The 14,711-nt window shown below is 41.5% G+C and overlaps 1 protein-coding gene across 7 annotated transcripts in view; it reads right to left on the bottom strand.

The window, feature by feature from the left end:
* ARHGAP21 (Rho GTPase activating protein 21) overlaps positions 1-14,711 on the bottom strand; it is a 168,567-nt gene that overhangs the window by 110,791 nt on the left and 43,065 nt on the right. For all 7 annotated transcript variants that reach the window (XM_049705364.1, XM_033407881.2, XM_012537147.3 and 4 more), the window contains exon 2: positions 13,673-14,084. In XM_049705364.1, coding sequence (XP_049561321.1) covers positions 13,673-13,753 — 81 coding nt within the window. In that variant the 5' untranslated portion in view covers positions 13,754-14,084. The remainder of the gene's footprint in view (positions 1-13,672; positions 14,085-14,711) is intronic.

Raw genomic sequence — 14,711 nt, 5'->3', positions numbered from 1 at the left:
TGTGGAAGCTCCACACCTTTTCCCCACACCCCGCCCTACGCATCCCTCCTATCTGGCTGTTCCTGTGTTATACTCTTTATTATAAAACTCGTGATCTAGTTAAGTAATGTTTCTCTGAGTTCTGTGAACCACTCTAGCAAATTAGTTGAACCCAAGGAAGGGGTCGTTGGAACCTCCAATCTACAGTCAGTAGTTTAGAAGCTCACGTGACAACCTAAACTTGCAACTGGACGCTGAAGTTGCGGGTGGTAGGGGGCGAGGGCGGGGGGGGGAGGGCAGTCTTGTGGGATTGAGCCCTTAACCTGTGGGATCTGACTCTATATTCGGGTAGACAGCATCAGAATTAAGTTGAACTGTAGGACACCCAGCTGCTATCGGAGAATTGCCTGGTGAGGGAAACCCCACCACCACCGCCCCTACCTAACATATGCACACACAACTCTGAATTGGTACTAGAATCCTTACGCAGAATTTGCCCATTTTGCCTAAGTTGTCAAATTTACTGGCATATAGTTATTCAGATATTCCCTTTTTTTTTTTTTTTTTTTTTGCGGTACGCGGGCCTCTCACTGTTGTGGCCTCTCCTGTCGCGGAGCACAGGCTCCGGACGCGCAGGATCAGCGGCCATGGCCCACGGGCCCAGCCGCTCCGTGGCACGTGGGATCTTCCCGGACCAGAGCACGAACCCGGGCCCCCTGCATCGACAGGCGGACTTTCAACCACTGCGCCACCAGGGAAGCCCCAGATATTCCCTTTTTATCTTGTTAATGTCTGTAGGCTCTGAATGGTGCCCCCTCTTTTACTCCTGATATGGGCATTTTATGTCTTCCCTCTTCATTAATCCTACAGACTGATTTCTGAGGTTCAAAATCCTTTTCATAGACTACCAAAAGATCCCTGTCTTGTCTGCTGTCAATTCAAAGCCAACTGGAAAAGACATACTTTTTTCCTGTCAAATATATGCTAAACACTTCACCGTAGTTTGTAGAAATCAAGCAGTATTCACTTTCTAAGCCATGCGTTTTGGGGTATCCTTATGCTTCCTGAATATGTGTATATTTTAGGCTTTATATATCTGCCTTTTTCCTAGGGATCCCACTTGATCCAAAAACAATGTTTCAGTAACTTATTTGAAAGTGAGAGTTAGATAAAAAGATTATGGTGGTCAAATAAAAGGACAGCCAAGAATGGCAGCAGTATCCAAGGATGAAACAGGGAAAAGTGATTCTTCTTCCAAGGTCCTCTCCTAAACTGAAGAGAATTTGCATTCGCCCTTGGTCTAGAGCAGATGCACTTCTAGTAGCCATAAACTACGAAGCTCTGTCAATATCCTAAGGTAGGGATTGTAGTGTGGCTCATACACCCCCAAGAAAGATGTCAGCGGTACCTAGTCTCTCCCACTAAGTCTACAGTGTAACCGTTCCAACTAAGATGATTTTTAATCAATTGCCCATTTTGCTAAGGCATCATCGTGCTTTTAGGTAGCAAAGGCTAGTGAGACTCAGAAATCAACACAGCTAAACAAACAAACAAACAAATAACCCAATTTAAAAACGGGCAAAAGATGGGAACAGGCATTTCTACAAAGACTTACGAATGGTCAATAGGTATATGAAAAGGTGCTCAACCTCACTAATCAACAGAAAAATGCAAACCAAAACCACAAAGAGTTAGAATGGCTACTGTTAATACAAAAGATAACAAGCGTTAGTGAGGGTGTGGAGAAAGGAAACCCCCTGTACACACTGTGGGTGGGAATGTAAACTGGTGCAGCCATTATACGGAGGTTCCTCAAAAACTATCATACGATCCTGCTATCCCACTTTTGGGTGCTTATCCAAAGGAATTCAAATCAGGATCTTGAAGAGAACATTATTCAGCCTCAAAAAAAAAAGAAGAAAATCCCACCATTTGCAACAACATGGATGGATCTTGAGGGCATTATGCTGAGTGAAATAAGCCAGATACAGAAAGACAAATACTGTGTGATCTCACTTATATGTGGGATCTAAAATAGTCAAACTCATAGAAGCAGAGAGTACATTGCCAGGGGTTGGGAAGTGGGGGAAATGGAGAGGTGATGGTCAAAGGGTACAAAGTTTCAGTTACGCAAGATAAATAAATTCTGGAAATTTACACTACAGCACAGTGCCCGTAGCTAACAATACTATGTAGTATACACAAAATCTGCTAAGGGGGCAGATTAGGTTAAGTAGGTTTTATGTACGTTACAATAATAATAACAACAACAACAATAATAAAGAGGGTGGGAGGAAATTTGGGGAGGTAATGAATCTGTTTATGGCCTGTTTATGGTGAAGATAGTTTCATGGGTGTATACTTATCCACAAATTCACTGAGTTGTATATGTTAAATATATACAGCTTTTTACATGTCCATTGTACCTCAATATAGAAATTTTAAAAAAAAAGAAATGGGGCTTCCCTGGTGGCGCAGTGGTTAAGCATCTGCCTGCCAGTGCAGGGGACACGGATTCGTGCCCTGGTCTGGGAAGATGCCACATGCCACGGAGCAACTAAGCCCGTGAGCCACAACTACTAAGCCTGCGCGTCTGGAGCCTGTGCTCCGCAATGGAAGAGGCCGCGACAGTGAGAGGCCCACACACCGCGATGAAGAGTGGCCCCCGCTCACCACAACTAGAGAAAGCCCTGGCACAGCAACGAAGACCCAACACAGCCAAAAATTAATTAATTAATTAATTTTAAAAAAAGAAATGAAGGCATCTAAAATATTCAAACTCTCAAGTATCTTTGCATCTAAGAACTATTACAACAGCAGTGCCTTTCAAGACACTACTCCTTGACCTCTGTTTTAACAGCTTTATTTCTAAGTCAATTAGAGAAGCTAGGATTTTCTACTCACTCTCAGCCGCACTGTCTCTACTAAGAAAAAGAAAACACAAGAGAAATCTGTTCACTGCTGCTATTCCTTCTAGATCTACACCCACTTTTTAAGGTCTCCTGGCAAACAGCTTAAGGCATGGGGTCCAAACTAAACATCACTTCCTAGAAGAAAATGTCACTTCCCCATACTTGCAATTGCCCTCAAGGACATCAGTTTTCTCAAAAGCTTCTCTTAATCCCTAGAATTCAAATCATTCCCTTTTGAGACACCTATCAACTTTGATGCTTTCTACATCTGTTCACTGGTCTCACTCAGCTCTTTGTCAGTGACTTTGCTCCTTCTGCAACATCACTTTAAGAAACCCTGCTTCTTTTGCAGAATTGGCAGTTGGACACTGTAATTAGTTTACATTGTCTTTGCAGCACAGTATCCAATGCATCTCACAATCAGTGAGATTAAAAGATAAGATGGATTCAGTGAACAGATAGAGTAGCTGTTGCTGTTAAATGAAGAAGGGTGTGTAAAGTGAAATTATTTTGTTAATGATTAGTTTATTATTATTTATGTTAGCATGATTTTTGAAATCCTTCACAATGTATACTTAGGTAAAGATAGAATATATCTTTTTCTTTCACTGTAACTTTTCCTATTCTTGATAAAAGAGTTGGTATGAACAAATGATTACAAGATGCAAAAGAAACCATCCTAACAGTTATTTGCTTAAAGAAAATATGCCCTTCTAGAAATGACATGAAACAAATTACTTTTATAATAAATCTTAAAAGTAACAATAGCTTTGATATAACCCAGGTCAGAGTTCTATCACTTTAAAATATGTAACTTTTGATTAAAGTATAACATACATACAAAAAAGTGTAACACCTATTACTGTAGAATTTTAAAGTGCTCTTTCGACACAACATTTACTTTATTTGAAAAGAATATTATTTTGTTATATTAATGACATGTAGAGGGACTTCCCTGGTGGCACACTGGTTAAGAATCTGCCTGCCAATGCAGGGGACACGGGTTCAAGCCCTGGTCCAGGAAGATCCCATATGCCACGGAGCAACTAAGCCCGCGTGCCACAACTACTGAAGCCCGCGTGCCACAACTACTGAAGCCCGCGTGCCACAACTACTGAAGCCGCACACCTCGAGCCTGTGATCCACAACAAGAGAAGCCACCGCAATGAGAAGCCCGCACACCACAACAAAGAGTAGCCCCCGCTCGCCGCAACAGAGAAAGCCCGAGGGCAGCAAAGAAGACCCAATGCAGCCAAAAATTAATTAATTAATTTTTAAAAAAGAAATACATTTAATTACAATTAGAAGAAAATAATTATAATTTTAAGCTTGAAAATTTCAGTGATTTACAGTCATTTAAATTTTTTCCCCATATTTTTGCTTTTTCTTTACATTGATTTCAGTTTGGTCAGAATAATTCTAAAACCAGGCTGCCATAAGAACCTAGACCTTGAATATCATTTTATTCTGCTGTTCTCAAATTCAGAAGATCACCAGGGGACTTTTTTAAAAGCTAAGGTTTTGGGGTCTCATCCCCAAGGATTCTGATTGGTTAACTTAATGGTGGGGACACGAATCTGTAGTTTGAAAGGCTGTCCAAGTGATTCTTAATGATCGTCCAGATTTGCCTGGTTTAAATTTCTACCAGGGCTTCCCTGGTCGCACAATGATTAAGAATCCACCTGCCAAAAAAAAAAAAAAAAAGAATCCACCTGCCAATGCAGGGGACACAGTTTTGAGCCCTGGTCCAGGAAGATCCCACATGCCCACATGCCGCAGAGCAACTAAGCCCATGTGCCACAACTACTGAGCCTGCGCTCTAGAGCCCGCAAGCCACAACTACTGAGCCCACGCGCCTAGAGCCTGTGCTCTGCAACAAGAGAGGCCACCGCAATGAGGAGCCCGTGCACCACAACGAAGAGTAGCCCCCGCTCGCCACAACCAGAGAAAGCCTGCATGCAGCAACGAAGACCCAACACAGCCAAAAATAAATTAATTTTAAAAATAAAATAAAATAATAAATTCCTACCAAAGCAGGAATCCTCTCTGGAGTCCCCTAACTGAAGGTCATCCCACCTGTGCAAAGAACACATTCTATTCCGATTAACTTCTAATTTAACAAAAAATTTTCCTCTGAATTCTGGAAATTGGCCCATCTGTCTATCTGCTGATCCTAGTTCTGCCTTTTACAGCCACACAAAATAAATCTAATCTCTCTTCCATATTACAATCCCTGAAGATATCTTTGCATAATGCTTTTTAAGAGTTTCTTTTCCTCCATTTATAAAATTGACATATATATGTGTGTATATATATATACATATATATGTGTTTGTATATATATATATACATATATATGTGTGTATATATACACACATATATATATCTCCCTTATGAGCAGAGAATGGTGTCTATAAAACAGTATTAAATGAAAAATAAGTAAACTGAAATGTTTTTAGTTTCCTAAAAGCATTATAATAAAGATCTGATTTAAACTGGGTGCCCAGAGTACTTCCTCCCCCTCACATTCACTAGGTATGTAATGTTTCCAGAAGCCAATATGTAGAACCCAAAGGAGAAAGTAGGTCTCACTGATCTAGCTGACACAAATTCTCTTAAATACAGAATCTGTGTTTATTAGGAAAATACTGGGGATTAAAGATATCTAGATATCTTAAGGTTAAGAAAAAAAAAAAAAGATGCCTGTTAATCCCCAAGATCACAGTAGCTAAGACATATCCAGAAGAAATGTCATCATAAATCCAGCTTTTTAGCTTCTGATATTTAAGGATATTCTCCATTCTAAGGAGGGAGAAAAATCAAAAGGTTCTCAAGAAAATAAGTCTTGTTAAGATCTATTAAAGATGAATGCAGTGAACCACAGTTCAAGTCGAGAGGCTACGTCTTCATTAGGTTATAAGAAGGAAAAAGAACTTGTGGGATTATAAACAGACTACTGCTCATAACTATGCCCGGTGTCTATCCAGAACAGAGATAAGCAACAAGGGGAAAAGGCAATAAGTAACCAAGTCTGAATCAAGAACACACCCAGTATCCAACAGAAGGAAGGTTCAACAGGAGCTGGTCTAAGGAAAAATAAATAAATTCTTTAACTCGCCATTTGTTGATAACAGTTTTTCTGGTCTGCCTAAAAATTTCCCTAAGATAGATGAATATTTCAGAAATATCAAATTTGGGTTTTAAATCTATTCCCTTATTCACAAATCTACATGGTGGAATTTTTTCCATATTAATAAATAACTAGAAAGTAGAGGACTTATAAAAAACAATTTCCATCACACTAAGTTTCTTAAACCTATAGTACAGTATATCCATTTGTCTTCAGATTATCTTCGAGGCACAAAAGGCCATCTTCCAGATTTTGTTGTGAAATAAGCTATCTGCACAATACTCCGTTTTTTAAAAAATACTTAAACTAAAAAACTATTTTGGTAGAAGCAATCCAAAACTGAGCTTTTGAGTGAAGACATCTTCCTACTTCAAACCAACAGAATACATCGACGGCTCGTAATATTTTTAACATACTTAATTCCTTATGGTCAATTAAAATTAAATAAATACTAGGACAATCTAAGTCCAATAACCTTTCATTTTACTAATCTAATCACATCAACCAGAAAGAAAAACAAGTGCCTACCATATGGTCTTTCTGTAATAGAAAATAGCTGCATTCGATAACAGCATCTGTGCATCTACATTCAGCACTGCCCATACTTAAATCATCGTGTTAAATATAATAAGATGACGGGTCCCTTCACAAAGCAAAGAACAAAAGAAACTGAGTATCACGTTTGTACCTGATTATGTGATCTGGTAATAGCTAAAGAAATGAGGAAGGAATTAGAGATTCTGTAAGCAAGGCACAAGGACTTCATAAAATGTTTCATTTGGAAGAAATGAATGCTACAAAACACTAACAATGCGTGGAGAACTCTTCTTAGACCTGGGTACTCATTTTGTTGATGGCTCTTATCTTGAGATGGGTTCCACTCAATACCTCCAAATCCAGAGTTCTGCTGCCGCTGCTCTTCATTCCAGCAGGCTATACTTTTAACCCTAATTTGCAGGGTAAAGCTTTTGACATACAATGGTATTCTGCCATTTAGATTCAAGTATATGAAGGAACACACGTTTCAAATTAAATAACAGTGTTATGTTATACTGTACTATCGCTAGCCTGCAATGAATCCTCCACTGAAGAAAACATGTTTTTTAAAAACTGTTTAAGTACTGTTTTGAGTAACGTGTATCCTTTTCAAAAAGCGTCTAAGTATTATTTTAAGCAGCGTAGGTAGGTTTGCTAGAAACCTGATTTTCACAAGACTGGTAACATATTACCTATTTTTTAAACCTGTAAATGCTGTCTTTTTATTGTAACTTTGGAATTAAACAAAAAAAGAGAAAATACAAAAATAATATAATTCTGGTATTCTCCCCATCCAGAATTAACAACTGTTAACATTTTGCCATAGTCAATGTTGTGATCATTTTTTAACTTACAGTGAAATATTCATGACATTAAAAAAATTAAAAACGTAAGGAAGATTCCTATACTGGCCAATTGTTTTAAGAAAGAAAACATCAGACATACAGTTGGCCCACTGTACCTAAAGGTACTGCACCTGTGCAGTCAACCAATGAAGGATCAAAAAATTTGGAAAAAATTTTTCCAGAAAGTTCCAAAAAGCAAAACTTGAATTTGCTGCACACTAGAAACTATTTACATACCACTTACATTGTATCAGGTGTTATAAGTAATCAAGAGATGATTTAAAGTATAAGGGAGGATGTGTAAGGGTATATGTAAATACCACCCCATTTTATATAAGGGACTTGAGCATCTGAGGATTCTGGCATCCATTGGGTGGGAGTTCCTGGAACCAATCCCCCTGTGGATCCTGAGGGATGACCCTATTACCTTTTCATAGTTTCACCACCAGTTTGATTCTCCTCCCTTAGTCTGTTCATTACCATTATCTCACCTTAGCACAAAGTATTTCATACATTTGTACTACACACTGCCTTGGTTACTGTTACTTGGTTACCAGCTTCCCAAAAGGTAAGAAAGATGCAAAGAAAACTGTGAACAGCCATCCCAATGGAAATGGAGGTCTAAAGAAGAACCTACAATTCACACTACACATCGTTACATAATCTAAACTACCTAGATGCAAACTCAAGAACATTTTGGAATGGAAATTTTCCTTAGGTCTTCCTTCCTTCATTCATTCATTCAAAAAAAATATCTGAGGGCCTACCACGTGCTAGACTCCCTTCCAGACACAAGAAATACCAGGTGAACAAAACAAACTGTACTCTTAACACTTACGTACATCATCTGTCCAAATCAATAAGCAAAATCAAATGGAGGAGCACGTCAGATGGAGAGTAAGTGACAGGGAAAAAAATGAAGTGAGGAAGGAGGGCAGGGTGTGTCCTGGGGAGCAGGGGAGGGAAGATCCTCCCAGAAGGTGACTTCTAAGCAAATCTGGAGGAGACAAGGAAGCGGGCCCTGCAGACACCTGGGGGACAGTGTCCCAAGGAGATGGAACACAGCGGGAAGGCTCTGGGGCATGCTGGGCTCGTGTGTCCGCAGAAGCGGGGAGCGCCCAGGAGGTGAGCTCGGGGAGGAGACGGGAGGCTGTCCAGGGGTCTGCGGGCACTCCGAGAACTTCAGCCTTTCATCCTGAAGGAGAGGAGAAGCCAGTAGAGGAGCCGAAGCAAAGCAGTGCCAGGACCTGACTTCTAAAGGGTCCACCGGGATGACTGTGGGGACAGACTGCAGGCTGGCAAGGGCTGAGCTGAGAGGCCGGTGGCCAGATTTGCAGGTGATGCACGAGAGAGAAAAAGAGGGATCAAAGATCACTCCCAAGACTCCACCTGGGAGGGTGGGAATGCTCTTGCTTAAGACGAGGGAGACTGTGGAAGGAGCAAACAGGGAAGCTGGGCGGGCGGGGGGAGGCGCTGTAGAGAAGGAGGAACTTGGTTCGGGACGTGGCTTCTCCACAGGCGAGTGGAGGTTCTGAGTGGGCAGGTCAGCTAGATGTGGGCATCTGAATTCAAGGGAGAGGTCAGGGTGGAGAGACACACACGCACGCAAATACATGTGTACATATGCATATATGTGAATGATCAGTTTACACCTGATATTTAAAACCATGAAACTGAGTTTGGAGAGGAGAAAAGAGGGTCAAATGGAGCCCTGAGGTATAGGAAGACTTAGTAGGTCAAGAGGCTGAGGAAACTTCCAAGGCTGAGAAGGAGGGGACAGTGAGGCAGGAGGACCATCAAGAGGGTACAGTGTGCTGGGATCTAAATGAACAGTTAGTAGAAAACTAAAGCCTTTCCCGCTATGTTTATTGGCTATTTTGGCATATATTTATTGAGCACCTACTATGCGCCACTCACTGTAGAGACAAACATGGTGCCTGTTTTCATGGGACTTGCAATCCAGGGGAATACAGATAAATAAACTAGTAAGTGCTCTTCCTGATAAAGTACAGGGAGGGTGTTTGAGGAGAAGGCAGCAGGGCCAATTAATCCAGTCTTGGAAGGTCAAGGAAAGCTTTCCTGAGTGATGTTGAAGAAAAGACCAGAATGATAGTAAAAATCAGCCAGGGAGGGGTGGAAGTGGAGGAGGGGAGAATGGAAGGAAGGCTGGGAGAAAACAGGATTTATAAGGACCTGAAGTAAAGAGAGAGACATTGTGATGCCCTTGGGGGGGGGGGTGGTACTGACAATACAGGAAGTACAGAGAGAGGTCACAGATGCGATAGGAGAAGGGTGGGTCAGAAGTCCTCTCAGACTTCTCTCAGGAGTTTGAGCCTTATTCCAAAGGCAATGGGAAACCAGAAAACTGTTTTAGGCCAGGGAATGCAATGATCAGCTTTCTATTTCAGGAGGAGCGCTCTGGTTACGGCAGATCGGAGAGCTGGAAGGGGGCAAGGCTGGGAGCCTGGGACGCGAGTTAGGAAGCCTGGTCCATGATTCATCGCTGAGATGCAGCTAATCTGAACTCAGGGAGTGGCAGTGGGATTCAGAATGTAGGACTTTGACAGGAGGAAGAAGGAGAGAGAGGGATCAAGGACTGTAGCCTGGTTTTTAACTTGGACAGATAGGTACCTAGCAGTGCTACTCACTAAAAGAAGGAAGTCAGGGAGAGGGCAGGTTGGTGGTCAGGGCAGAGAATCTGTTGAGTTTGAAGAGCCTGTAGACTATCCAAAAAAACTGTATGGTAAATAGGCAATTGGCTATCTAGGTCTAGAGAGCAGCCATAAAATCTGAGATACAGTTGTAAATTAGGAATCACGGGCATGTAGATTAAAGCCCTGGGAGGATGTAAAATGAAACCTAGGGAGCGAGAAAAGAGTAGAGGAATGGAAAGGCCTGGCTCCTGTAAAAACCAACAAGAAAGAGGCAGCAGAGGAATAAGAAGCCTAAAGAGAGAGAGAGAAAGAGAGACAGATGGAGGGAGAGAGCGCCTGAGAAGGAACAAGGAAGTCTGGGATAAAAGCAAAGTGTACAGTATTCCAGAAAGAAGTGCAAAAGTATGAATTTTTACGTGAATGAATTCGCGCACAGAAAATGCCTTTATTATTTACACTGTTCCAAAATCAACAAACAAATAGTTTTCATCAGCTTATAATACGTTTTAGTCACAGGATCATTTTAGCCTCGGTGAAGAAGCAAAACATAAAATGAACTAAGTTAATTAGCATGAGTAAATAGGTTTGTTCTAATAGTAGACAGTGAAAGTGCTAAACACGTGTACAATCCTGTGGACTAGAGATTAAAAATGAAATAAATGTTAGAAGTGGGAAGAATAATGTGGATTAGAAAGCTTTGAAAAAAGAAAGAGAGAGAGAGAGAGAGAGAGAGAGAGAGCAAGTCGAACCATAAAGAAGAAACACTATATGATGTGAAAAGGGGTGAAAATACCACAGAGGATTCAGTCTATACAAAGTGATTTTGTGAGCAAAGTTATGCAAGGCTAGGTGTCACAGATCAGCCTGTACACATGCGTGCACAACACACACACACACACACACACACACACCCAAAAAACACTTATCTGGCTCAGTGAGTGAAACCAATTTTCAAAAATACATATTCAGATGTGAAAGGGAGATCATTTTGTGTGAACACAGCTATGCTATCCTTACTGTATAATGTCAAAATATATTTTACTGAAGTGTCACAATTCTTTATTTGAAGAGGACTGTTTGTTATTTGTTTGTTTTGGGCCCTTCCAATATAGTCTTGGGAGGTGGTGCCTACACTTACTCATATAGCAACACAATTAGATTCTAACAGTTAATACAAACAAGAAATTTCTGATGGTTTTTCATCAAAACAATAGACCTTATTCACAGCAGGTGGAATTAGCCAATTAGATAAGGCATAAAACAGGGACTCCTTTAATTCACTACATTGATTTCTTCTGTGCTACAAAGTTAGTTTCGGCTAATACCATTAATATTAAGATATATACCATCGTTTCTTGGGTAGGAAAAGCACACACAAATCTATTATTCAAATACCCATTTAGGAACATAGCAATCGGTTTTTTGTTTGTTAGTTTTTTAGCTATTGGTTTTTAAAATTTTGAAAAGAATGTCAGTGCTACTCTAGAATGTAATTCTTCTAATAAAATTAAGCACAAAAATTAAGTGCAGTATTCAAAGACTTAAATATCTGTCAACCCAAAACTGATACCCGAAGTATTCCAGTGGCAACTCTTTTTATTACTAATAAATACTCCCAAGATTTAATGTGCCTCAGAAGCATCAATAAGAGACAACTAAACAGAGCCAGTAGATACAAGTTACCCTCACTCCTCACCCTGAGATTTTAAAATGTTTTCTGACAGCATACAGCCCCTTTATTTCTATTTCCACATAGAATCTAAGCAAACTATCTGTCTATTCTTTAAAAAACCAAGCAACACCACAGTTTATTACCAAACCCAACTACTGTATATAGTCTCTAAATGAGCAAAATACAGACAATACAGTGTTTTCTTGGCTCCCAAACTAGAAATACTACGGCTATGCCAGCAGTGAGGTCCAAATGAAAGCAAATTTCACAGCCCTTAAAAAAAATACATAATTGTCATTGTTAATAAAAGCCAAGTTTGCAACTGGAAACACTGCCTTCTAGCCAAGGACAAGATGTGTTTATTATAAATTCTTGGTTTCCGGGATATCCCTTAAATGACCCCCCAAAAAAAAGTCAAATAACACTAGTTCTTGCAAATACAATGCAAATAGCATGCTAATTAAGGTATTCACAAGTCAATGACAAATAAGGCTTTAAGACCACGGTACCCATCATTATGGAACTACAATACACATTAAGCAATCACTAAGTTGTAGGTAGGCCTTCCAAAAGGAGTTATTATGGTTCACCATGATCAGAGAACTGTGGTGTTATACTTAATCACGATTTTACCTGCAAGCAGGTGTTTATAGGTGTCAAAAAGTAAAACACTGTTTCTAACTGTAAACCTATAGTTCTAATAAACTGTACGGTAACGGCACACTGTACCTACCTCACTGATTTCTGCATAAACTTTCTAGTGCAGTATGAAGTAAGCTGCGTGAAGCAAGTTCCTCTGCCTGCTTTATGAACAAAAACTTAACTTCTGACTCATTTTTATTAAGATGCCAAAAATCACACACTGAGAACTAGACCCTGTTTCAATGACCATGAAGTTAAAATGTAACACAAGCACAAAATAAACAATGAGAGTGACGGTTCATTGGGGGATGTTACTGTTATCTAAAGTAATCTTCAACCTTTCCTTAAAAATATAGGCAGCTCAAAAGCAAAATCTAAAGGAAAACAGTATTCAGTATGTTTAGCAAAAGCAAATTACAGAAACCATCAATAACAAAGTAAACACAAAGAAGCCATTATAGAATTAAACTCCCAACATAAGGAGGAAAAAAGATAGAGGCAATAGGGCATAGGGGTGCCACAGATCAATGGATTTTCTATTTCTCTCCTGCTTTGCTCAAAAAATTTCCGAAAGCCTGGTGTAAAATCTTCTGAGCCCTCCCAAAGATGTTGGTCTGAAGGCAGAGTCAACCCACCTGACAGCTCAGGCTGACACTCACAGGACTTTTGAGCAGTGAAAGGAAGGGAATAAATAAAAGAACAGGAAAGGCAAGACATTTTTAAGGGAGTTGGAATTACAGCTCCATTAAGCAGTCTTCCAAGGCTGTGCCTAAACTAAACTGTCCACGGGGAAAAGACTTGTTTCTCTACCCAAAGCAGATATCCACAGCAACAGCATCAGTGTCGGAGAGAGATGGTGGTCCAGGAGCAACAAGCGTTCCAGACAGATGCCCTCTCTCCACCTCCAGAGCAAACCTTGGATACACACTCGAAAGGTACAAAGCACCCCCTAACCAGCCCAGCTCCAAAAATACTGGAGAATGGGAACTGTAGGAAAACAGAAGCTTGTAGTATTCCCAGCCACCTAAAAAGGGAGAATTCCGTGCCCTGAGATGACCAAGATGGGGACATTTCAAAGTAAGTAAGGAAAACGTCCTTGCAGAAGAATCACTGGAAGCTCCTCGAAACAAAAATGGCCAAGGCTTCATCTCCCTACCGGTCAAGCTGGGGCACTCCCACCATTCAGTCCAAAGCCCCAAAAACCTCTTCTTAGGCCCGGTGGCAACTGACCGCCCACAGGCAGGACACCTCACAGACACAGGCCACTGCGGGCTACACCGCGATGCTGCCGCTGCGCTTACCTCACAGGCGGGGGACCCGCAGGTCTTGAGCTTGTTGTCACCATCTCCCTCTGGCAGACCAGTCCGACGTGTGGCCATCATTTCATTTCAAATTACAAAGAAGGGACCAACCCATGGGAGTCCACATTGGGGGGGAAATGCCACACCAGGCTCCTAGAAGGTGCAGTGCCGGTGAGACAATTAGAGCGCCAGGGAATGAAGGTTTTGATGAAGCGCCTTCGAAATGCCCTGATGATTATTATTTCTTCGGACTTCAACTGACTTCACCGTCTTCGTCCATTTCTCCAGACATAAAAAACAAAGAAGAGAGGTCTCCTCGGCGGCTAGAAAGCGGTCCCCTTCTTCCTAGCGCTCCTCCCAAGTCCAAGAGCAAGGCGAGCGCGTCGTGAAGCCTCTCCCAAAGAGATCTTTCCTAGAAGAGGGAAAAGTTAAAGGGCATGAACTTTCTCCATACACTGACCTTAGGCTTGCTCACATGCCTACCCCAAGCTCGCCTTTCCAACACATGGAAAGATAATTCGGTCCATGCTGATGAAGTATGAAAGATGAAAGAATCTTCCCATACAAAAAGAGAAAGAAAAAGGGGGAAAAAATCCTATAAACCAGGGGGGGGAAAAAAAAAGCGAAACATCAGAACTGCACGGTGGTTGCCTCAAACATGCCCGGCCGTTGTGCAGCCGTCAAGAAAAACCGTTCCCTTTTCAAGTGCATTTTAATTCATGTATTTTCTGGGCAGAGGAGAGGGAGTCTATGTTCTTCTGCATCACCCGGATAAGCAGACTTAAGGGAAGTTTGCTCCCCGCGGGACTAAAATGGGATAATCCTTTTTCAAAAGCCCTCCTTGCTCCCCGCCATCTCCCCAGCTCCCCAAAATAAAAACAAAAAACCCTGCTCGGACGCGACCGGCGGCTCTGCCGGCGTCTCCAGGCGGCCTGGGGTACCCGGGGCGCCCTCCGCCCTCCGCCCCGGCCCGCCGGTGTCCCCGAGGAGGCGGCTGTTTTCCTTGGCCCGCGGCGGGGCTGGGCGGCGACGGCGCGGG

Source organism: Orcinus orca, chromosome 2 (genome assembly GCF_937001465.1).
Source record: "Orcinus orca chromosome 2, mOrcOrc1.1, whole genome shotgun sequence".
NCBI classification, from domain to species: Eukaryota; Metazoa; Chordata; class Mammalia; order Artiodactyla; family Delphinidae; genus Orcinus; species Orcinus orca.
The sequence above is the reverse complement of the archived record's forward strand: the minus strand, read 5'-3'. Positions and strand labels throughout refer to the sequence as shown.